The following is a 24,113-nucleotide window of genomic DNA, read 5'->3' as shown; positions in this document are numbered from 1 at the left end:
TGTATTTTAATGTTGTTTTGGAAAGTAATGTTATGTATTTTATCTAATTTTATTATTATTTACTGTTGCTTTGTTATATAAATTTGCTATTTTGGGGAGGAGCTACGCTAGCAACCAAGATGGCCGCATAAGCTCCCGGCTCCGCCGACCTCCGCCAGTTGCTCATAAATCCTGACGATTATCCTGATCGCTCACCGGACTCCCGGGCAGCTGAAGTGTTCCTGACTCTAAAGGTGGAATCCCGGAATTTCTAGCTGCTTGAATAATGAAGATACGCCGTGTTCCATTCTCGGCCTAACCCAGAGTTGAAGCCGGGGACTCGATTTCTAACCCAGCCGGGTTGGAGTTGAATAACATCGGCCGTGGGACGTGGGTGGCGTAAGTCTCCTGAAGTGGAGTGTTTCTTGTCCGTTTTGGATGGTGGTTCGGTGGCAGTTTTATCTCGCAGCTATGGCGGCGTGTCGCATCGTTTGCTGTGGTCAGGGATCCGCTGCTCGGAGGCCCCGTTGAGCTCCCGGGGTCGCTGGGCTTGGTTCCTCGCTGGCGGCGACGGTGTTGAGATCGCGCTTTTGAGAGTGCCCACAGTTGTCATCGGCTCTGCTTGTGCCTGGTGCCCCGGAGTAGTCGAGCTGCGGGGTTCAGAGACCTGCTCGGTCGCTTCGTGAGGGGCGATGGAGCGGGTGGAATGTATACCGTCGCTGCATACTGTCCTGGCCGCCATTGGGGAGCTCCATTCACGAGTCACCGACATCGTCCAGAGGATGGTCGTAACGGTCGCTATCATCTGTCGGAGACCGGACTCCGACCCTTTGTTGGTTCTGGAACAAGCTGCTTTACCCGCGGGGCAAGCTCCGACTGTTACAGAGGGCCCCGCGCTGAAGTCGGACTTTGTATTCTTCTTCGACTCCCGAACTGCAGCATGCGAGCCCGGGACTATCACAGGTGCATCCTGCCCTACGCCGAGACCGCCCAAGATGGATATGGACCATCTTTTATTTCAGAGTGAGTTCTCCAGTGACTGTTGGATTGATACCTCGCCCTTTTTCTCCCAGATGGTTCAAACACGCTCTGGCGACCTATTTCTGGGTGGCAGTGAACTCCGTTTGACTTTTGGATTTCGTGTACCGCTATCCTGGTCTCAATCCTTCCGTACTGACTTTGAACTTTTTCTATATTTTGATTCTCCTATTGAGATGGCGGTTCGAGTGGACAGGGCTCGCATAAAGAATCGTAGCGGCCAGGGTTGACTTTCACTTTTACTGGATGGGTTTGCAAAATGACTTCATTTGACACGGGATTTGTATCTCATAATGGCGCGGGAGAGGGGTGGTTCTTACGAGCTTCCCCCCGTTGGATTTTACTCGTTACATTCTATTATTCTGGAGATGTGTGGGGTGGGTTGCTGCTGGCGGGGGGTAAGGGAGACCGGGGGCCTGTTTGATATGCCCTCCTCCACTCTTTTTTCCTACTTTTAGGTCTAGTTCCGGGGCGACAGGCACACTGCTAGTGGGGATGGGCCGTAGCCATTGCAGGGGTGCAGGGTGGGGGGAATGGGGAGGGGTTTGTTATTTTACCTTTGTTTAGTTCTATGGCCTTTTTTTTTCTCTTTCCTTTCTTCTTTCACAAGAGATGGGTCGCTTCTCCTGCACCGATTTTCTTACTTAATCGGGTGTCTAATTTGGTCTTCATTATCCTGAATCATGGGTGGGCGAACTTTGCAGGCTGTTGTTTTGTCCGATTGCTGATCGTTTCTCCTCTTTAATGTATATATCGTTGCTACAGCTACATACTTCTGCGAATTGATTTCTATGCATTGGTATACTCGCTCACCTATCGTTATATTGTATTCTGTGTATGACACCCGATTTATGTAAATTCTCTTGTCTTCTTCAATAAAACCCTTAAAAAAAAAAAAAAAAAAAAATTTGCTATTTTGTAGCCCTTGCTTTCTTTGTGCCGCCTGTGTTATTTTTGCACCTCTTTGAACCTTGCCCTCCCTTTGTGTGGCATTTGCAGCTGTACAAGGAGAGTATATATTTGTTTTGCCACTTCTATCACAAACACAACCAGGTTATTTTTACAAAACTGATATGATTTTGGATTTAGTGGATTTCCAAAGGATGCCCTTGGTGGGCGTAAGCGCCCAGAAGGCCCTTCCTGTTACTCTGACTTACCACTGTCTTGGATAGATTGGGGCAGGAAGAAGGAGGGCAAAGGCTAACTGAAGGTATTTCATTGGTTTGCTGATTGTTCCTGAGAACAGGGATCCATTAACATCATATACCTACTGGGTGAAGGAGAGTGACTTTATCTGGACATGCTTTTCCACGGTAGAACAGTGGCAGTCAGCAAGAATTGAGGATATGCGGGTTTGTATTGATGGTATAACAATATCCCTGGATGCTGCATATTGAAGTTTATTCAGCTACTTTAAGAGGAATTATGAACAGATGACACATGGGGATGGGTCGACATATTGGGTATTCAGTTCAGCAAAGTAAGAACTGCATGCACAAAGTAGGGGAAGGGATAGTATGTGAACATTCTACTGATGACCTTTAGTCAAATAATGTATGTCTTCAACACCGAGGTAATGTAAGGTGCTTGTGACGTCTTTGCAGACAACATTTTTTACACTGTCTTAAATAGTGTGGGGCAATGTAGTCTCCTGACCCCACGGCTTGGGGTGTCTCAGCTGAGTCAGGCACTGTAGACCTCTGCTTTTTGCTAGGATTAACTGTAATCTGTTGATTAGCCTCCACTTATCGACTACTTAGTATATGCCTCAGAGCTTTTTAAAGATGTCCTTGGCTGGGTATTTGATATGAAGTGTGACTGCGTGTTATCCTTATGATTGTGTTAAACCAGTCCAAAGGAGCTAATGCAACTGATCAATGAGATCGGATACTGAAGCTAGGGCAGGGTGTTGTGATCCCCAGAGCATCATTCTTTGGCATGAAAGCAGAAGGTGACATTGCCTTCTTGACAGAAGGGAATGAATCAGAGCCAAAGTGGAACCTTGAGTCCCAGTCACGTAGAGCCTCTGTAAAAAGACTCAGTGACTAACAGTGCCGAAAGCCTCTGACTTATAGAGTCTGTAAGGGTCCCAACACTATCCTTGTGACCATTGTTCCAACTCAGTCAGCAACACTTTCTGTTTTTTTCTAAATGGGTGGAGACCTGCTTGAGAATTGTCCATGTCATTGCCACCTTACAAGAATTTAGTCAACTCCTCTGAAACAACTCACCTCACTAAAGACAATGGAAATGTCATGTTTGATATGGGAATGTGGTTTCCTGGATCAAGTTGATCGCGGTTTGTTTTTTCTAACACTAGGGTTTCAGCTTCGGACGTAAGGTTTTCAGTTACCAATCTGAATGATAGGAAATATTTAAGAGTGATTCCTGAACAACTCTCCACAAGACTCATTTGCAAGGTTTTTAAACGAGATGTGGACAAGGTCTAGATGACCATGCCGTGTACTGATATTTACCAGAATAAGGTGTTCTTTTAAACGTAATATTTGGTACTGCAAAGGAGGTCAGTTGGTGCAGGCACCACGAGTTAAAGGCAAGCCAGTAACCCAGCAATTTGATGGCGTCTTCCTATGGTGAGCTCCAAATCTGATAGCAGTGGCACAGCAGATCACTGGTATTTTAAATGAAGTATATTAAAAATGTATCAGTTAAACATTTTAACATCTGGCTTCATTTTTGGATCATTCAACTCTCTAAAATGTCAGATTATAATTCATTTATTTTAGACGGGTATGTATCCTGCAGACCTTGTTGTTGAAGTGTTATGTATTATTGTTGCTGGTATATACTTTGTAATAAGGTACATGTAACATACACAAAAGGTGACAGGAGGAATGCTTGCAATATGTCCAACCACTGTTAATCACTTGGAGACTCATTCCAACTTTTTGTTCTTTTGCCGACCATGCCACCTCAGTTTGGACCCAGCCATTTGCAAGTCAGTATTGACCCTGCTTCAAAAGGAACAGTCCAGCCCAAACTGCCAGGACAGATCCTCCCTGAACCACAACACAATCAACCCAAGACCTGTTTCACCCTGATTGGGGCTCATCAGTCTGGGGTAGAATGGTTGCATTGGCACATGAGCAATGGACACACGCCTGGGTATGCCCTTGGGGTGTTACAAAAAGCACGTAAAGGATCATGGGAGAAATTCTTGTAATTTGTCTTTTGGTGGGAAAAAGAAGGATGAATTGAAATGCTACCCCTAGCAATTGCCAATGGTTGGCAATCTGCAAGCATTCCTCCCATCATTTTTTGTTTATACGATATATGTGATATTAAATAATGTTTGTCTTCAAGATAGTAATTAAGCCACCATTTTGGTTCTAGTTGGTGTCTCTATTTACTGTTTGTTTCAGCTGCTTTTGAAAAAAATGATGTGTCAGGATGTTCTGAATCTGTTTTATGGCTTGTATTCATAGGCAATACAATATCAAACATATCTTTCATGGACTTCTTCCGACTGAGACGCTGTATGTTGGGTGTGGGTTAGATTTTGTCAGGCATGCCAATGACGATATTTATGCTATCACCCTTACATGAGTTTTAGTTTGGAATTTGCGAAAATATTTTGATTTTACTAAAATTATACTGATAATATACATTAGTATTGGACTTTCAGCCATCCCTCTTCGTCTATCGCTCTGTTATTGTGCCATTCACATTTTTACTCCTGCCACTACTTCAAACAACATGGGGCAATGGGCCAGCCCATGTAAGCCATTGGCTTACTTCACTTGAGTTATGGCATTCTCCCTTTGACAAGGAGCACATCCACTATAGGAAGGTCACTGTTTTTGTCCTGATCACCTCTTTGTGTCACTGATGTGGTGGTTACTGACTCTGAAAGAATCCTGGGCTCTGCTAACCGAGCCCAGGGCCAGTGCTCTGTCCTCTAAAGGTATATGCTAATTGGCAAAGACAATAAACCTGAAAGTCCTTCGTATATGGTAGGGCATGTAAACATAGAGACCATAGGCGACTTAATGCACTTAAGTGTCCACTGCTGTGGTGTCTTGTATCATTTTAAAGCCAGGCCTGCCCTGCAGGCTGGTTTTAAAATAAAACAATGTTCAAATCCAAAGTGGGAATTAAAAGTATTTCCAAAGTCCCAAAACTACCCTTTTATTATATTTAAGTCACCCCTAAGGTTTGACCTAGGTGCCCCAAGGGTAGGGTGCATTGTTATTAAAGCATGGACAATATAAAATATGTTTTATATGCCCTGATAGATAAAAGTAGCCAAAGTAGTTTTCCCTATTGTAATGCTGATAGCCCCATAGGTTAACATAGAAAGGCTTTATTATACTTAATAATGTCTAACTTTTGATTGGAGCTTTCTAGATATATCATTCAAAGTATCAAAATTATGATTACAAAAAGTCCAACAACTTACCAAGGTCAGATTCATTATAACTATTACAGGAAAGTATCTTTAGAACCTGCAATCCTGAATTACCTAAAGCAGCCCTGTAGCAGTCTTTTCTGATTGGTCAGCATTTTACAGCCTGAGCCAAGCTGCTACCTGAGTAGGTGTGAGGAGGCCTGGGGCTGAAACAATACAGCCATTTGTTTGGAGGAGATTTGCTTCCTGGAAAAGCCAGGGAGAGAATGGGGCTGGGAAGATTAGCTGACATCAAAGGCAGGAGATCAGATGTCATAGTGTTAGGATCTGAGTGTAGTCCTATGTTTGTGGCTATGTATGAGTATCAGGTGACCGGCCAGGACAGGGATAAAGGTTAGTCCTACCTTGATATCAGTGCTTGATATCGATAGTGTGTGGGTTCCTGTTTCCTGGTGATGTTCCTGAGATGGCTGTTTTTTCCTTGCTTTTTGGTTGCTCACGGGCTCGTGAGTAACTCTAGTCCCCTTATAGGATTTTTTCCTTCCCTGATTATTGTGTTTCCCGATTATCAGTCTCCCGTTCTTTCCAGAAGTATCAGTGGGTCCCTTATTCCGCCCTTTCCTTCCCAACTTGTTTAGGCTGAGTTTAGTTCCCCCCTCCCCACCCCGTCTTCCGTTTTAGCAAAAGCATTCCTATGGGAAGTTCATTCTGAAAACATTGCAGTGTTCGGAAAGACGCTGAGGACACGAACTTTCGGGTCGTTTCCTTGCGCGTCTTTCGTTTGCCTATTCCTGTCGTTTTGTGCGGAAATGACGTTTCAGGTCATTCCGCGAGTCCGCTTTTGAGCTTCCAACAGTGGGGTTACGAGTCTCCTTGGCCCCGGGTTGTTTTGGTCCTGATCTTTTAATACCACAAGCAATTGCAGTTTTTTTTTGTATTGGCCTGACTTTAAGGCATTCTTTTTCCCCTAATCACGAAGGAGACACTTTTTGGACAAATTAACATGCTCCGTGATACTCCGTATACAAGAGGAGTTATCTTGTTTTGGAGTGTGGTCATTGGTTGTATGCCACCTGAAGATTTCCCGAAGCTAACCCTGCATTGTTGAATGGTAGGAGTGATTACCATCACAGCTTTACGATACTTTCTTTGTTGTGACTCTGTTGGATGTTTTTCTGAAGTGTGCTTTTGTTTATGTAGGTGCAGAAGCGTGGAAGAGGGTGCTGTGTCCATATTGCTCTAGCAAGGGTGAAAGCGGACTTGGTGTCTCCTAAAAATTCTTCCACCCCCTTTTCTGGCTCATGTGCTTACTCATAGTTACCTCTTGTGAGTGGTACAGGAGTTGGGGAAGTGGATTGGTTTGTGCTTCGTTCCTGCAGTGTTTGGGCTGAGTGGACGGAATCCAACACATAGGACCCAGGCCAGCCCCGACTTCATTGATCCCCAGCCAGATGGTAGCCCCACCCAATTAAATTATGATCGCTAGAAGGGGAATGTAGTCAGATGTTAGCCGCACCTCTTGGTTGGGTTACACAGACACACACACACCAAGGAGATAATTTCTATGTTTATATTTTTGGGTCAAAAATATGCCAAACAATGCAGGAAGTGGTCATAGCATAGAGGGATAGCTTTACCCCTAATTGTGGGGGTATTCCACCTCTTGCCAGCCCAAAATGGTGGATATATATGGGAGAGCTGCAGGAGCTCCTCAGATCACTGCGTGTAATATCAAAAGAAGAAGAAGGACTGCCCTGTTGGACCCTTGGACTGCATCACAGTAGGCTTGCTCACAGAAGGACTGTACTTACTGCACTCACAAGGCTCCACAAATAAAAGACTGTGCCTGACTCAAATTAAAGAGAGTGGATTCTCTGATCAGCCACAGATACAGCAGAGCTGGAAGAAGTCACCTGCAAGAAAAAGAGAAGATCACCCCAGCTGACCAGTTGCAACTGGATTTTTTCTGGACTGTGCAGGTGCATTGTGGCAAACTGAGTTCTAGCCCCAAGACGCAATCCAGAGCCTCTGAACCCATAACTGGTGGTACCGGACTTCAGTTTTCCACAAAGGAAAAAAGAAACTCCAGGATTTAAAAGTTTGGAAACTTTCTGCAACGTTTTGCAGAGAAGCTCCAGAATGATATTGGCTCAACGTTGTGAGGCCAGACACCGACCTCAACTTGCCGATCGGCTCGACCTTGCTGGTTTGTCACGCTGAAAAGCTCCAGGCGGAGCCCAACTCAACTTCGAGAGGGAAGCCGTCGACGACCACTTCGAAACCCCTCTCGCAGTCGAGGATTCAACACCCATCTGTGACTTGACCTTCAGATCTGAGAAACTCGAGGACCTGCCAATAAGCCCTTCGTTGAGAGAAAAGCCCCAAGAAAAAGACCATGTCCAAAGGTAAACTTTTGACCGGGACCTACCCCTCTGAATATCTGACCATGCTTCATCATGGTTGCCCTAAAACCTTGACTTTGCCCCGGTCCAGCATGACCAGATAGTCGTGAATGGTGCTTTAAGCTTTTTGATGCAAGAATGCACAATCTTTGGTTTATTCTTTGAAAAATTAACTCTCTGATTTCCTACATTGGATTTTTGCCATTTTGGTGTCACTTTAAAGATAACATTTTTAAAAATGTTGTAGATTGGTGTTGGATTTTCATTGTGTTGTGTCTTACTTACTTGTGTCTTACTTATTTATTGTTTTGGTGGTATTAAATGCTTTACACATACTTGCCTCCTAAGCTAAGCCTGACTGTTCATGTGCTAAGCTACCCAGAGTTGAGCAGGGTTTAATTTACTGAGACTTGACTGAACCTATTAGTAATTGTGGTATTATTACTAGATGAAAGTGTTATAACTGCTCACATAGGAATTTGGTCAAGTTTCTTGTATACAAAAGCATATTAAGCTGTGAAAATTCGCTTTAAAGAGGGATCTCATGTGTAGGTTATTATGCAGATTGGCATAGGTTTAATGTGTGCATTTTACATACAATATTAGGTGTTTAATGATGAGTGTATCCAGATAGCTAACACTGAAGGCCAATTGAGTAGTGCAGGGCGCTGAAGCAAGGATTTTAGTGTGTTGATGTTACTCCAAAATTGTGTCTGCAAAAGAATCACAGCAGGGCTTAGTGAACAATGAACTAGAAGAAAGTGCTAAGTATGTAATGGCACAGACTTTAGTCCACCGATATCGATTCACCATTGTTAAAATTGTGAATTGTTTGGTTAGAGATATGTGAATTGTACACTAATTAAGTTGAGACTGTCATAGCATCAAAAGTGTTTTATTAGGATTGTTCTGTTTGTTTTGGGGAAAGGCATGAAATTCTGAGAAATCAACCAACTAATATATGAGATTGCAATAAATGACATCTTGGTATTTTGCCTTGTAAGAGTGTCATAGCTCTCACTTTTACATTTTACCAATGCCTGGCTATTAAACATTGTACACTAATTATGCCTTTGTTATGTTTCCAAAGTGGTTCTAAAACATGTTCTGGGTGGAGGGGATGTCTTTTTCTGAACTAACTTGGGGAATATTTTGTGGAAATGCCCAAAGATTAAATATGCTGATTGCCTAAAGTGACTAAAAAACAATGGATTAAACCCAGATCTGTGACTGGGGGTGAAGGTTTGATTTGTTCAGCAATCCGTCTATCATTTGCTCTTTTTGCTTTTGTCACCCTAAGTGGGAAGGGTATGCTCAGATGTGGGACCGTGCTCTCTGTGTTACTGGAATCAAGCTAGCCTGGCTGATGAGGGCTGCTACCCTGAAACCGGTCCCAGGATGATTGACTCTGGTTCTGGGATGACTTGGTCTGGCTTTTGGGGCTGGACTGTTCCCATGGGGAGCAGGGTCAAGACTGATTTGCATATGGCTGGGTCCAAACTAGGGTGGCATGGTGAGCAATAAAACGATGGACTAAACCCAGATCTGTGACTAGGGGTGAATGTTTTGTTTGTTCAGCAATCCGTCCATCATCTGTTCTTTTTGCTTTTGTTACCCTAAGTGGGAAGGGTATGCTCAGATGTGGGACCGTGCTCTCTGCGTTACTGGATTCAAGCTAACCTGGCTGATATGGGGTGATACCCTGAAACCGGTCCCAGGATGATTGATTCCGGTTCTGGGAGGACTTGGCCTGGCAGTTGTGGCTGGACTGTTCCCATGGGGAGCAGGGTCAAGACTGATTTGCATGTGGCTGGGTCCAAACTGAGTTGGCCAGGCGAGTGAATTAATGATGGATTAAACCTAGATCTGTGACTGGGGTGAATGTTTGACTTGTTTACCATTTCGTCCATCATCTGTTCTTTTTGCGTTTGCCTCAGTTGACTAGGAGCACTATGTTGTACTAAATGAGACTGCCTTAAAGGTATCTCCAACCCTGGTCTGGGTGTGGGAGAAGTGAATCTTCACCGGGCGGCATGACTTTGGCATGCTAACTGAATGCATGTGCAAAAATGGACTGTTAGACATTACATATGGTATGAAGCCACCTTCTCCTCCCTTCACTTGTCACCCACCTCCTGACCAATGATCAGTGAAAACAAAGTATTAGACGAAACTAGTGGAAAAAGTTCATGAGTCTGCAAAAGGAAAAAAGTAACTTAACTAAAATTGGCAGCTTCAAAAAATTGAAGCCTGTATCAAGATTACCCGAGAAACATTAAGGAACTCCAAAGGTACCTGCATGTCTGACCGTAGAATCTTGTTGATCTACCTTGCAAAAAAGTAAGCAGAAATATCAAATATTCATCTGCACTTGATTGAATGAATGCAGTCTGTATACAGTTCTGCAATAACCATCCTGTGTGGTTGATACAGTTGGACCTTGTACTCGCATGCCTCAGGTTAGTGTGCTTCTCATACTGGCTATGTGATTACTACTTAAGTAGCTGATGAAAGCACCATCATTGGTTAGTCCATTGTACTATGTTAACCCTCTAGAGATAGCCTGATGCTACAACCTATCCATCACATCCATGCGCTAATTCTGACAGTTCTCTGCTTTCATCTTCCTGGACTGAAGGTGGAAGAGCAAAGTTTTCCAAGCTTCAAATTGTTGACTTGTTGGCAAACACCAAGTCTAGTATTGGTGGTCTTGCTGTTTGTTATGCTCAACTAGGAGCCTCTTCACATGAACTTCCTTGTCTGACCCTCTCTGCAGGCTGAGTGGGTGTGTCTGAAATGTTGCTCGTCATTTTTCTTTGTATTTCTACCTACAGGTTGAAGTGGTATTGCCTTTGCTCTATCTATAGTTTTATCATTTGTTTGTTTCTAGGTGGTCCAGGTGAATCTATGCCTACCCATGACTCTGCCCATGACACTTGTGTGTGCCTTGCACTTGACAGGCAAGCTTGCTCCTGTGTCAGCGCTGAGGATACATCAAGGCATCAGATTTGGTGTCAAAGAAACCAACTCAAAAAAGCACCCTAACAGGGACTTAAACTTCGCTAGTTGCTGGGATTTCAGATAGGGAGATTTGAATGCCCTTGAAGAAGCGCCCTTGCTCAATCCCTATAGCATTTCAGATAGATACTCACTCTCTTTTTCTTCCTTATCTGAAGTGATAAGGAGTACTATGAGTTCCTTTTGCTGATGGTAGAGTTTGGCCCACTTTTACATGGAACATGACATGGGGGTCCGTAGTGGCCCTGATATGAAGTATATCATTGGCATCATTGATTTTTTTGAAGAGTTTAGGTACCAGTCCATTTCTCTTCTGAAGCATGTCTCTTTATAGGCTCCATGGGGAACATTACTGGCATTCCATATACACACTCAGAGTTTCCTTTTGATCCTACAAATCCATGCTGAACCCCTGTCTTGCTTGATATTAGTCTTGGCTTTATGCACAAGCTGGACTATTATCTTTCAAAATCCCACCATAATCAACCACTGCACCTGTGGGAGATCTTGGATTGCCTTCTTAATCCTCATTAAAAAGAGTGAGGAGACCTCAAACATTGTGACCAAAATTCAATTTATAGGTGCTGATCTCATCGCTATCTCGTGCCACCTCCCTGTTTGTAAAAGCAGACATAGAAAGAGGATGTCTCGCTTCCTCCTTAATGGGGTTTCCAGATTTCCTATTATGCTCCGAGCATTTTGTTCAAATGTGCCATAAATTCAGTCGTTCATGGGTGGTAGGAGATGGAGAACCTGTAATTCTCCCCACACTCCTTTTATAAGGCCTTCATGGATGTGGACATCAATATTGTTCTTTGGTCTAAAAGGTCTTCTTGTCGCAAACTGACCAGGTTAATGATCCCCAACTAGCAAGGTCCAGCAAAGGAATGGTAATGCTTCACGGAATGTCTCATGGCATGGTAAAACATAACAAGCATGTACTTGATAGAGATCAATGAACAAACATTTCCCCTTAAAAAACACAGGTACAGTGATCACTGTTTTCTGACCTTGAGACTTTCCAGATTAACAAGTGGGGAAAGTGCAGTAAAAAATCACCAGATTCACGCCAGTGCTGAGCTAGTAGAAGATCAAAGAGAGCCTTTATTTGTTCATTTTAAGGTCAAAGTGCGAGCAAGAATTACCTCATATGCCAGCCTCATCACAAACTTCTTGTGACACACTGGCACAATCAGCCTCTTGCTAGTTCCAGGTTCATAATGGACGCCATGTGATGAAGCTGAGGAAAAGGGAAGGTTTGGGACAGGCAAGCTGCACTGCTTAGTACTGCTCAGACATAACCTCTGCATCAGAAAAAATATTCAACTTTCTTCAAACAGGATGTAGATTATATTCATGCCACATCAGGTGTCAACACTGTCTTAATGTTTTGAAAAAGTCTCCCAAAAACTATTCATTTAATATTTGTTTATTTTTGGAAGCGGGAGTTTCATAGATTGTCATATACACTTTGGAATTGTAGCTTCGACTATTCGATGAATAAGTGAGTACACACAGTAATTTAGTGAACAAAGAGCACCCCTCGCCAGTCTAATACAGTAAAGATGAAACATCAGCATGCAAAAATGTTTTGTATTATGCAGGCTATTGGAAACAATTGTTGCCTTCCTCTAGCTAATGCCTGTGTTACCTGTGATAAATTAACTAGACCCCCCCTAAAAAGGGAACTACACAAAATAATGAGCAAAAGTGGGAGGCAAACAAAGGTTTCCACAGTACTTGTCCGATTACTTTCAAGACGGACCCGTATATAAAGCTCCTGCAACAAATAATTGAAGACGGAAATCAATAATCATGTCCTATTGATTGCTTAGTATTTCCCTTTGTTTGAATAATGCATGAAGGGTGCATTGCAATGAAGTTGCTTGCAACGTACATCAAAAGAGAAAGAAAATGATCTCACTGCTATGATTTATGTTGTAAGGTTTTTCATGGCTAAGTGTCCATAAAACTATTCCATAAAACCATAATAATAATAAAACACTTGTGAAGCAATTGTGTACGTGAGAGACAGTGTCCCCGCCCACTTCTTGAATGGAACCTGGACTACTCCCTTGCACTGACAATGCTGGTTAAATAATTACAAAGACCATGAATTTCTGAGCAAATAAAAGGCTACGAGGCCCAGGCTCTAGTTACTTACACGGACTCATACTTAGGAAAATAATTAGGTAATTTTATTAAGGTGAGAAGAAGAGACTGCATTCCCTTCCCATTTCCGTAAAAAAAGAATCTAATCTGCTTAAATTCAAGAAGGCCCTGAAAACCTGGCTATTTTGGTTCACCTCTTCCATAGCACTGCACCTCTGCCTGTACACTTATTTTCAGCGCCTAGACACCTTTGGGTATATGTAGCGCTATATAAATCCTTCATTTCATTAAGTTCTTTATCCTGATTTAGTGTTTCGCAGAAGGGTACTCCATCACAGAGGTGGGAGATATCCTCTCTATCTTACTAAAAGTGTTATAGAATGTAATGCACGTGAATTAATGCGGACGACAGTCCTATTGCGTTTGTAATGGAGTAACCTGTCCGCTAAACCTTCATTGAGGCCCTTTGTGTCATTGCGGGACAACCTTTCAGCTTTAGAGATAGTGTGGTGGTGCCCAGATTACAAATAATATTTCACAGAACTTAGAAACAAATATGTACCTCAAACATGTACCAAATGTGGGTGTGTCCCATGAGGGCAGTTGATGAAATATTTATTAAGAATGGGTCATTAACTTGGCTCCAGAGTATTCTGATAGCTGCACTTCATCATTTTCATTCCTTGCAGTTATTGTTAACAATGTATGCAGTTGTTACCTACATACTGTGAAATCACCATCATTTTTGGTTTATTTGCAATCGTTTCTAATAACATTTCCAGGCATTGTTTTTATCTTGTGAAATCTCTTAACACCAGTATTTACTGCTCATCCAAAGAGTGTATCTCTTTACTTTCAACAAGGGAGCACCCTTTAGACACTTCCTTCATCCAGGTGCCAGCACACTGTGCAGTAATTGTTGATATCTTAAATATGTTCACTTTTTCTTTTCTTTGCATTAAAGTATGGACACCCTCTTTATTATACTGTTTTACAGAATAAGTCACTGGGACACATGGCTACAATTTAACAGATTTGTACAACAACCATATTGCTCATACGAATAATTATCTTCACTTGTTGTTTTAGGCCACCAAGTTGGAAAGGGACAAAAACCAGGAAGTTAAGCAGATCAAAGAGCACGAGCAGCACAAAAATATTGTGTTGGTGACAGAACTTAAGGCAAAACTCCATGAAGAGAAAATGAAGGAGCTGCAAGTTGTAAGAGAAACCCTGTTGAGGCAACACGAAGCCGAGCTTCTGCGGGTCATAAAAATTAAAGACAATGAAAATCAAAGGTTGCAGACCGTGGTGAGTGCCTTGCGTGATGGTGCACCTGAGAAGGTCAAGACTGTGCTTTACAGCGAAGCCAGAGAGGAAGCCAAGAAAACCTTCGAATTAGAGAAAGTCAAAATGCAGCAAGAAATTTCTGAGCTAAAGGGTGCCAAAAAGCAGGTGGAAGAGGCCTTGACTGTGGTTGCTCAGGCTGATAAAATGAAGGCCGCAGAGATCAGGAGTGTGTATCACCTGCATCAGGAGGAAATCAGTCGGATCAAGCGGGAATGTGAACGAGAAATACGCAGACTGGTATGTGCTCAAATTATTACCTTTTTGATAGCAAGATATTTGTTTTCATTTCTTTAATACATTGCAAAATTAATTTTCTTAACACCTACTGAAACATATCACATTATTAATTCATGCCCTCTGTCTGTTATAGTAAACTAAAAGATTCGTGTTATTCTCCAAATATTTTAAACCAGTTATAGACTCTAAAATGCAGCATAATGTGTATATTCATCTGTTTTCGGGTGTCTGGATTCAATGAATTTGACCAATGGCTTGATGTAGCATTACCTCAAAAGTAAAAGTAAATGAGAATCTCACAAATATTCTCACATTCGTAAGTGTGCTGTGATGAGGGGTTGGGACAATAAATACGAAAAGTGTTGGGATGAAAGATTGTTTCAGATCCGAATCACTACAACAGTCCTAAATATTGAGGTGTAGGCGGGTGCACTCGGATGTATTTTTATTTTCTCAACGAACAAGTGACAAAGTCAGTTTTAAAAATAAAGGGGCATATTACCAACAAGTAGCGATATTTATCGCTAAATAGGCTTAGAGACGATTTTTTTATCGCGATAGCGGCGAAATGCGTGAATATTGCTGAGAATACAGCGATATTCACGCATTAGCGACGAAATGCTCTTAGCCATGTTATCCACCTCCCATTGGATAACATGGCTAAGAACTGGTCTGGGCAGGTGTTAGTATTTGGGGATATTCACGCTTAGCGCGAATATTTCCATCACTACGCCTGCCTTGCTAATAGGCGATAGCGATGTTAGCAACTGTTTTTAGTCGCTAACAGTTTGGGTACGCCCACTTTGAATGTCATTAGCGATAAATATCGCTAACATGCAAAGCAGGCCCCAAACCGCTCGCTATCACCTAATAGCTGTCGCTAACTGCTGTTGGCGACAGCTTGCTAATAGGTCAATAGAATTATCGCCGCGTAGCGGCCGAAAACGGCCTCTAAAGCGGCGAAAATTCCCTTTCGCCACCCTTGATAATATGCCCCAAAGTTTGCAATTTAGAGCTGTTTGCTGGGATAGAGGGTAAAGTTGGAAGAAAAGCAATAGAATTAAAACCTTTTAGTGCGGACTGAAACGTTATTGTAGCGCTAATTTTCGACGTATATTGTGGACCCCATCCCTGCCTGAAAGCATTTTAGACAGCACTTTTATTTTTTTATATTAATTGGATCATATGTAATTTTATGCCAAAATTGCAAATTTGTGTACAGAAAACTGAAAAAAATATTTCTTCATGATTTGACATTTGAATAAATTATACACACCATCTATAAGCCAAACAAAAACTGTCATTGGTTACTAGACAAACTTAACAAAATACAAATGTTGTGCATACGTACACGGCAACACTGATCAAGACCCTTCACTGATCATCCTGTGGACCATAAAACCGACTGCTAGAGATGCAATGGCAAGTACCATTTACCTCCTAAAAAAGAAACCAACCTCCCCATAACAGACATGGGCCACAGATCAGCATACACTAAATTCTACCATAAACACAAGACTAAACTATTGAATAATGGTGGAATGGGTAAGTGGGAAACAATAGTTGTTGTGGGCAGCGCCGATAATGCCATTGGCAGCAAGAAGAATAAAGGGAAAATTGAAGCCTAGTTGCAGATCTTTTACTTTGCTCCTTGCCCACCTCCCAGAAAGTCACTACACCATCCGAGTCGCTTCCAGCCACGTCATCGCTGACCCAAAGTGCTGTATGTCGTTGGTAGAAGCTATTAATGTTCCTGAAAAATTGTGGTCAAGTGTTCTTGGGCCAACAGGTTCAGCATAATCACGCTGTCCTTATCAGGAGTCTGCTCTCATTGACTATGAACCTGGCAGGATTCCAAGCTCCATTTCTGCTTCAAATATTTGAGACCATGCTCATATTGTTAGCTGTCATTGGGCAGTATTTTCTACAATCTAGAATTGATAAACCAGATAAAGAAAATTGAGTTAAATAATGTCATGATTAGCATTAAAATGTCATGAAATATTGAAGAAACTCTGTACACCAGAGAAAATCCTCGGTTTTTATATGGACTAAAATAATAAATGCATCCACCTTTAGCATTCAAGAGCCCATAAACTTCCCAAACATCCATTTAGACGATGGTCCTTGCCAGCCATTCAATGTCGGACACAGGCCCAGACCTGTCCTTTCTGTTCTACAAACTGAAAAAGCCTCAGTCAGGGATGAAGGAGTCTGGGCCCCACTACCCCGTCAAAGGAAAGGCTAAATCACGTGTGAAGGAATGGAAAAGTTACTCATCTTCTCCAAATATTGACTGCCATGTTTAATAAAAACAAAGGAAGATAATAGAGGTCTTCTACATTGCTACAAAGACATGCATGCTGTCCGCCATTTATCATCCACACCCAGCAAGAGATATATTTTTTATTCCATGAGTGACTGACATAGTACCCCAGCTACGACAAATATTAGCATAAATTGCCCTGAAATATTCATGTTTACAAAACAAGTGATGATGTATGCCCCTACTGACTTGTCCTTGGGTCAAGCAAGAACTGCATACAAAGCATCCGGAAGCACTCCTTGGCAAGGCGCCATTTCAGGCTCCTAGACCTGTCACTGCTCAAGAGAGGCTAAGCCAAGGCATGGACCACACCCACACTAGTGTGACTTGAGTCATAAGGCCTCTATGTATTATTGTACTTTAAATACTATATGGACCTCGTAATAAGCTAGCCTTGTCACTCTTATTTGTACAGTTAAAATGCTAAAGTAAATGGTACATGCGCGGGCCCCAAAAAGCAGACTAGATTTTATTCTTTTAATGAAGTAGCTCATATAAGTATACTTGATTGCCATGTTTTAAAATCATCTTAACGAAGCAGTGAATGAAAATCTCCATTCTCTGATGCATACGCTAAGAATATAAGATGATACAACGCATTCCATTCCTACGCGGTGTGTTACATCGCGGTTTTTACTTGGCAAGTCGTTACAACGACTTGCGCTTCGGGCGCAGGACTTTGAAATAGTATGATTTACTATTCCAACTCCAGTCTGTGCGGACAGTAGGGAAGGTGTTGGAATAGTATATCATACTATTCCTTAGTGTACAGTGCCATCCAACGCAAGTCGTTGTAACAACTTGCGTTGTGAAAACAGTGATGTAAAAGTATCACGTTGTAAATGTTGCGTGGTAAAGGATGTCTCCCATAAGCTACAAATGAACACGGCCTTTACGAATGAACACAGCCGGTGAAATATGGCTACAAGAAGAGATGACTTTGTGTGCTCCTTGATGGAAGAAAAGTAGCTGTAAGCTTCTGGGAAACACTTTATTTTGAACAAGAAGCCTTGTTGAACATCTTATGTAACGATGCAGGAGCCCCGTATGAGCAAACCCATCCCCTCCAGTATATAAGATAGCGGTGTAGAGGTGGGGTTAGATACATGGACCAGCTGCTGCAGGGGATGTTGAAATATGGAGCTCTGACTTCAGATCTGATAGCACAATAAGGTACGTGGGGATGCTTTACATGTTGACACATTAGGAGAGCAATCATGCTGTTGGATGGTTGGGTATAATTTAGACAGGTTTTAGACTAATAGGATAGGGAAGCGTGATGAAATATGATTGAGGCCTATGTAGCCTTTGCCTCAATTAGAACAACATCTACCGAACTGTTTATACAATGTAAAGCAGTTCTAATATGAATCATTCACAGTTCATAGTGTATAATAAATAGTGCTGAATACTGATTTTGGGTACGGATGGGTTTATGTACATATTGACTACAGATGAGAGATTCTATAACAAGTATGTCTGACCTCTGACAGAGACACCTACCAGTTTATTTTCTTCAAAATGGTTACATTTTCCTTAGACGTTTACATTTTGGAGTAACACGACAGGTGGGCCATGATCAGATGTTGTTCTTAAAAAAACTCATTCATGTGGTCTCAAAGTGGCACTTTGGAAGGCACTTCCCAACAGATGACTCCATCAGGTATACAGAAAGAGAATCTTTAACGCACAGTTTAAAGCTAAAGTGTTGGTACAAGGATGCATGTGGGAAAGATGAGAAGATCAATGATGATGTGTACACACACAGCCTGTGTTGTATCCTAGTTTTATCACTGTTGTGTGTGCTCTCAGGGTATGTACTCCATAGTACACGTCACACTGATAAATATAAGCGTGCACCTACTTGGGGAACGTCCCCTGGGCCTTACGATGTCCCCAGCCTGGGTTGATCCTCCCCGGCTGGGGACATCGTAGTGCCCAGGGGACGTTCCCCAAGTAGGGGCACGCTTATATTTATCAGTGGAAAGAAGAGAAGGGCATAGAGGACCATTTCTCAAATGAGAAAGATTCACTAAATATTCAAAGAGTGTATCAATATTCAACCTACATACGTAGAGTTAACTTTTTGCCGTATTTTGAAATTTGTTCAATTTGCATTTCTTACATAAGAACTTTCTAACTGCTGGTCCATATTGCATTGCTTTTGTACTCACCCTACATCCTTCCTCCTGGTTTCTGCAATAAAGTACTATAAACAATCCTGCATACTTTTGATGTCACTTTAAGGCTGCTATTGCTTTCTTTTGGAGTATCAATATTAAATATAAACTGAGTGACTATAATTTGTTGGTGATTGGGAGTGTATTTTCGAATGTAATTGAAAGAGATCACCATCTTCATCAGGGCTCAGGTTTGAGATAATCTAAATATTAGGACAACTTCTGTGTCTGGCAGACCACTGATAAGCATTTTTGTTGTAGTAGTGTTAAGTTGTGATTTTTGGTCTGAAGTAACCTTTAAATACAGCATCTGCCATTAGTAAAGTGTGACTGTAATTCATTTGCAGAGCAAACAGTTGTTTATTTTCTAATGAAAGAGCATTGTTAAGCGTGTTTGGAAGTGCTATATCCTGGTACTACACTGTATAGAACTTATGCAGTCAAGTTGCTACATGTGTAGTTGACCATTTACAAAGTGGTGAAGATTTCTAAATGATGTGTGTAACGTCCCCTTCCAACACGACAGGACACTCATGTAGGTTGAGAAGTATTTGGTAGAGGAAAGCAAGAATGCACGTCTGCTTCTTCTCCCCTTCCACTCAGTCTGGCTAACTGACAGTTCACATTCCAGAACCCCCCATGTCCTTGGTAACAATTACTAGGGCAACCTAGCTGCATTAAGTGAAATACAGATCCCACCGTGTGTTATACTGCTGTAAACGAAATGATATTCCTTAAAATAGTGCACCATAGCTCGTATTTAATTAAACCTCACATGGATAGCTTGCTTGAAATCATCACCCAACACTGTTAATGTAGTGGTATGGTTTATACATTGAATATCTTTATTTTGGTGCCAGATAATAAGGCTAAGAAGGTATGAAGAGACACCTGTATTTTCTAGTTTTAATTTAGGGATTCAGAATAAATGGATGGAGTCTGCTGTTGCTTTACAGACTTCCGGTAGGAAAGTGATCGTGTCTGCAAAGTATTGAGACTGGGTTATGGGGAGTCTGGTATGTGTTTCAAATTTACTTGACGTGTGCATAATTAGCCACATAATTCTGTGAAATACAGCTGTAGATCAATGAGGACATGAACAGCAACCTGTCCTCATCTCTCTCTTTAGGAGGTCACCAAGAGGTGTTCCAATGCTCTCAGCGGTCTTAAATGTTATCCACATGTATCACTAAGATTTTTCTTGAATACAAATGACTGGAATTAGGTCTATTTTTCTCCATCAATTATAAAAACGGGCAAGTAATTAGCTGTGCGCGTCTGCTGTGAGGTTGGTTTTAGAGCGGTAGTATTTACGAGGGCTTTGTTACTGATATAGTCAAGCGGCCTATTTCAAGATACTAATTGACTGTAGCGGCTGTGTGTTGGCTGGTTGGTGGACTATAGATTTTCTTTTGTGGTAGGCAGCCCTAAGTTCCTAATTTCTTTTACAGTGTCCTCCGGGATGACTTGAATGAAGATGTTATGTCAGGCAAACGTTGTTTCTGATGAAGAGACAACACTAAAATGTTACATTGTATCGTTCCAATTTTAGGCATGATGAATGTAAGAACATGAGGTTTTTTTTGGTGAAAAGTGTGGTATCTTTTCGTTTTTCAAGCACTCTTTGACTATATGATCATCTTAAAAAGGCACATTTTAATTTTATATGAGAACTGGAGTTTGTTGAATTGAAGGTGGACTTGGCCGTGGCTCTTTATCAGAGAGAACAACTTACTGTTTTACTATGTCTCTTTTCTAGGGGTTCTTGACTTAGAAAGCATTTAGTTGGTTATTTTATGAAGTTGTTTTCTCCTCTGAGCATTTATCAAGGCGAAACTGAAATGTTTTGTAGGATACTGCTAAAAATGGCAGAAGTTAGCGTGTATTGTTTTTTGGCATGTGCTGACTTTTGGGTTGGGGTAAGGCATTGTCAGGGTATATTGAAGATTACGTGTGAGGCTGAAGTCTGTGTCAGTTAAAATGGCTAGATTGGGGTTCAGTCAAGTTGAGACTGATGCTGACGAATTTGCCAGCTATGTCAGTCTTGTGTTTTTGCAGATATAGGTCTTTCGCAGAAGTTTGATGTGAATTAGCAAACCAAATGTTTAGGCCTCAAAAACGGAGGCCATTGGATGTCTTTAGCATTAGCAAAGTGCTGTATTTAAGGAAGAGTGGGCAAAAGGTCATAAGGTGGTCATGTTGCCTGTCTGGGTTGAGAGTACTGATGAAGGAGGGAAGAGACAACTTTCAGGTTGCTGGAATGTGTTCAAATAAGGTAGCAGCCTCCATCTGAAAATGCTTGTTCCTCTACTGGAATAAGTCATTGTAATCAATATACTGATTACAGATGGGTGCTTTGATCTAAGGCCAATAGCAAGTCTATTTGGAAGTCCAAGGGCTTGCTTTGACAGAGCATATTGAGGTGTTGTGTTCCTACATGACCTTCTACCTTCTGCTAAATGACATTAGAAGATGTACACTTGGAGTGGAATTGCGGGCTTCAGCAGCATTAAAGAAAGAGGAGTGGAATAATTGTTGGGTGTGTCTGTGTATTTTGTATATCTTGCAGAGGGAGTGTAAGCAATTGTTTTTGAAGGTTGTAGTGGGGCACAAACTTGATACATATGTACTGGTCATGGGCATGGTACCGGTATTTTTTGGTTTTAAATATCATGTTATAAAAATATGGTGGCAAAAATATCAATAACGTAAGTATGTATAGGTAAGCATAGATTTGCTATACATTTCCACATATATGTACCATGATAATATATATCTTCAGGTAAGGTAGATCTGGTGCTAAGAATAGTAAATCTATATATTTGAATATATAATCACCTCCACTATATATTGATTATTGATAGGCTTGCTGCAATATTCCAGGAGCAAGATATTTTAGTAGTCAATATTGTGACATATAGCTCAATAATATGTATTGTGTCTAGCTGTGTTGGTGAGGAGCTTGACCATTTAGCATAGAAGTTTTTAGTGGTACCTGAATGATTTCACTGAGGCTGTTGAGATCAATTAAAGTAGACGAGACGCAAACCTTGACTTTGATAAACATGTTATTGTAAAGGTGAATCTATTAATATCATTACCATTGCCAGTTTTCCCTTTGTCATCAGAAGTATCCACAGCCAGATGCAGGTTTTTATCTAGCAGCACTCTGCATTAAGGACATTGTAGTTCTAGTTTTACAAGTAAAAGTATGAAGACACAAGTCTCTGCTTGTAGATTGCTGCTGGAAATATCAAACAGAACTAGCTAAGAGAGATATTGAATAAATTGGAAATTTCTGCAATACTCTGATATTCATTTAAGACTAATGCCTTTCTTTAGAATGTAGATATCCATCATGTTTCAAATTTCCACAGATACAGTTTTTCCGCATTCATTTGTGCTCTTGAACATTTGTGCACACCTATTAAATGTCCATTGAATTGTTTTTACATATTATGGTGACGATACCACCTGATATCAAAGACTTTACTGCCTGGTTTATGGTCTTTATGTGTGGGAAATTGTAAAATCAAAAGGTCTTGGCTAATACTAGACCTAAAAATGCATACATGCCTACATATATACATCGCAGAGGTTTGGGTCAGCCATCTTCATATATTGATCTGTTCAGTTGCCATTCATATTTTGCTGCTACCCATCACAGCATACAGTTTATTGCAACAGATCTCCCACTTCTTACTTGATCACATATGCGCAACTACCTTAAAAGAAGTAAACTTCAATGTCAGGTCTGTTGGGACAATAATTAAACTTGCCAATTCATTTTCATTCCAGCCTTCATTCAATTTTTTATTATATTATTTTGATCATCCGTGTCTGTTGAAACTGTGTATGCAGAAATTCAAAGGCAATAGAATATTTTCTTTGAACAAAGAATTATATTTCTTCTGATGCGCGTTCAAACTAACAATTCCTGCTAGAAAGAGCCCAGCTGTTTTATTATAATTTTAAATTTGTTTTATGAACCAAATGAAAAGCTAGTTGGGTTTATTAGAGTCTGAAATATATTTGGTCATCCAATGCACTGCCTATGAACCTTCAGCTTATGAACTGTCCTTCTGAAAATACGTCCCCAAGCATTTTTTAATGTAGTTTGGGCATAGTTTTATACAACAAACATTTGGATGCAATATAATAAATACGAAATATCAAACAGAAATATCAGATTGATTCAAGCTAACCAGATTCATAGGAAGCTTGTACTTACGATGACATCCCTGATTACCCCAGAGTTGTGATAGAAAAGAAGTTACATCTTTGTTTTAGTCTTTGAATTCCAGCTCAGTTTTAACAATTCTGCTGGATTGTTTGCCACTTGCCCTGTACGAAGGCTATCTGGGGGGTGATTTAAGATCTGCAGACATCCCTTTAATATCTGGGTCAGATGTATTGTGTGCTTGAGATCGTTTCACAGACTACAAAACATATGTGAGGCCTCCATGATAGGGTTCCCACTATTTTAAGATGCCTTTAATTGTTATTTAGCATTCTGCCACATTGATGGGTACAAGAGTAAACAGACCACTGTTGGAATACAGCAGCCTCCACAAAGTGTTGATAGCGCATTTTAAATATTGCTGGACCTATAGCACATTTCAGGAATAGTGTCCCACAGAGTTTAAACAATGCTACCATGATAGTCAGTACTGGTAGGATGTGCCAGTGATAGCAGTTGCTGTGAGGGTGAATAGGTATGTTGTCAGGAATTATGTATATCTTAGAACCCATTCAAGTAACATTCAGCACAGACCTATATTGACCAATCATATCCACACTGTCAGCTCACCATCTATCACCTGACATATTCAATCACAAGCTGATAGTTGAGACTGGCAGTGATATTTCCAATAGTCCACAGAAAAAAATATCTTTGGGCCCCTACTCTAGCTTCTCCTCCTACTGTATTACATACTATTGCGTGTGCCTTGGACTTGTCAAAGGCTTGGATGCTGATGGGATCTCAGGCAGTCTGTCACACCCGGGACTATCAGCACAATGGAACTGTAAGGGAACCCCATCAACTGATACACGAGTATGGTCATGGGAGCATAGGGGTGCATTTCCTGCAGACTATTGCC

At 41.3% G+C, this 24,113-nt stretch overlaps 1 protein-coding gene across 1 annotated transcript in view; it reads left to right on the top strand.

Annotated features, from left to right (window-relative positions):
- The window catches only part of JAKMIP3 (Janus kinase and microtubule interacting protein 3), a 771,326-nt gene that overhangs the window by 360,002 nt on the left and 387,211 nt on the right, over window positions 1-24,113 (top strand). The window contains exon 3 of the mRNA XM_078643479.1: window positions 14,008-14,505. Within this exon, the coding sequence (XP_078499605.1) occupies window positions 14,008-14,505 (498 nt within the window). The remainder of the gene's footprint in view (window positions 1-14,007; window positions 14,506-24,113) is intronic.

This window comes from Lissotriton helveticus, chromosome 5_1, assembly GCF_964261635.1.
Source record: "Lissotriton helveticus chromosome 5_1, aLisHel1.1, whole genome shotgun sequence".
In the NCBI taxonomy this organism is placed as follows: domain Eukaryota; kingdom Metazoa; phylum Chordata; class Amphibia; order Caudata; family Salamandridae; genus Lissotriton; species Lissotriton helveticus.
Note: the sequence above shows the minus strand (reverse complement) of the source record. Positions and strands in the feature narration are given on the sequence as shown.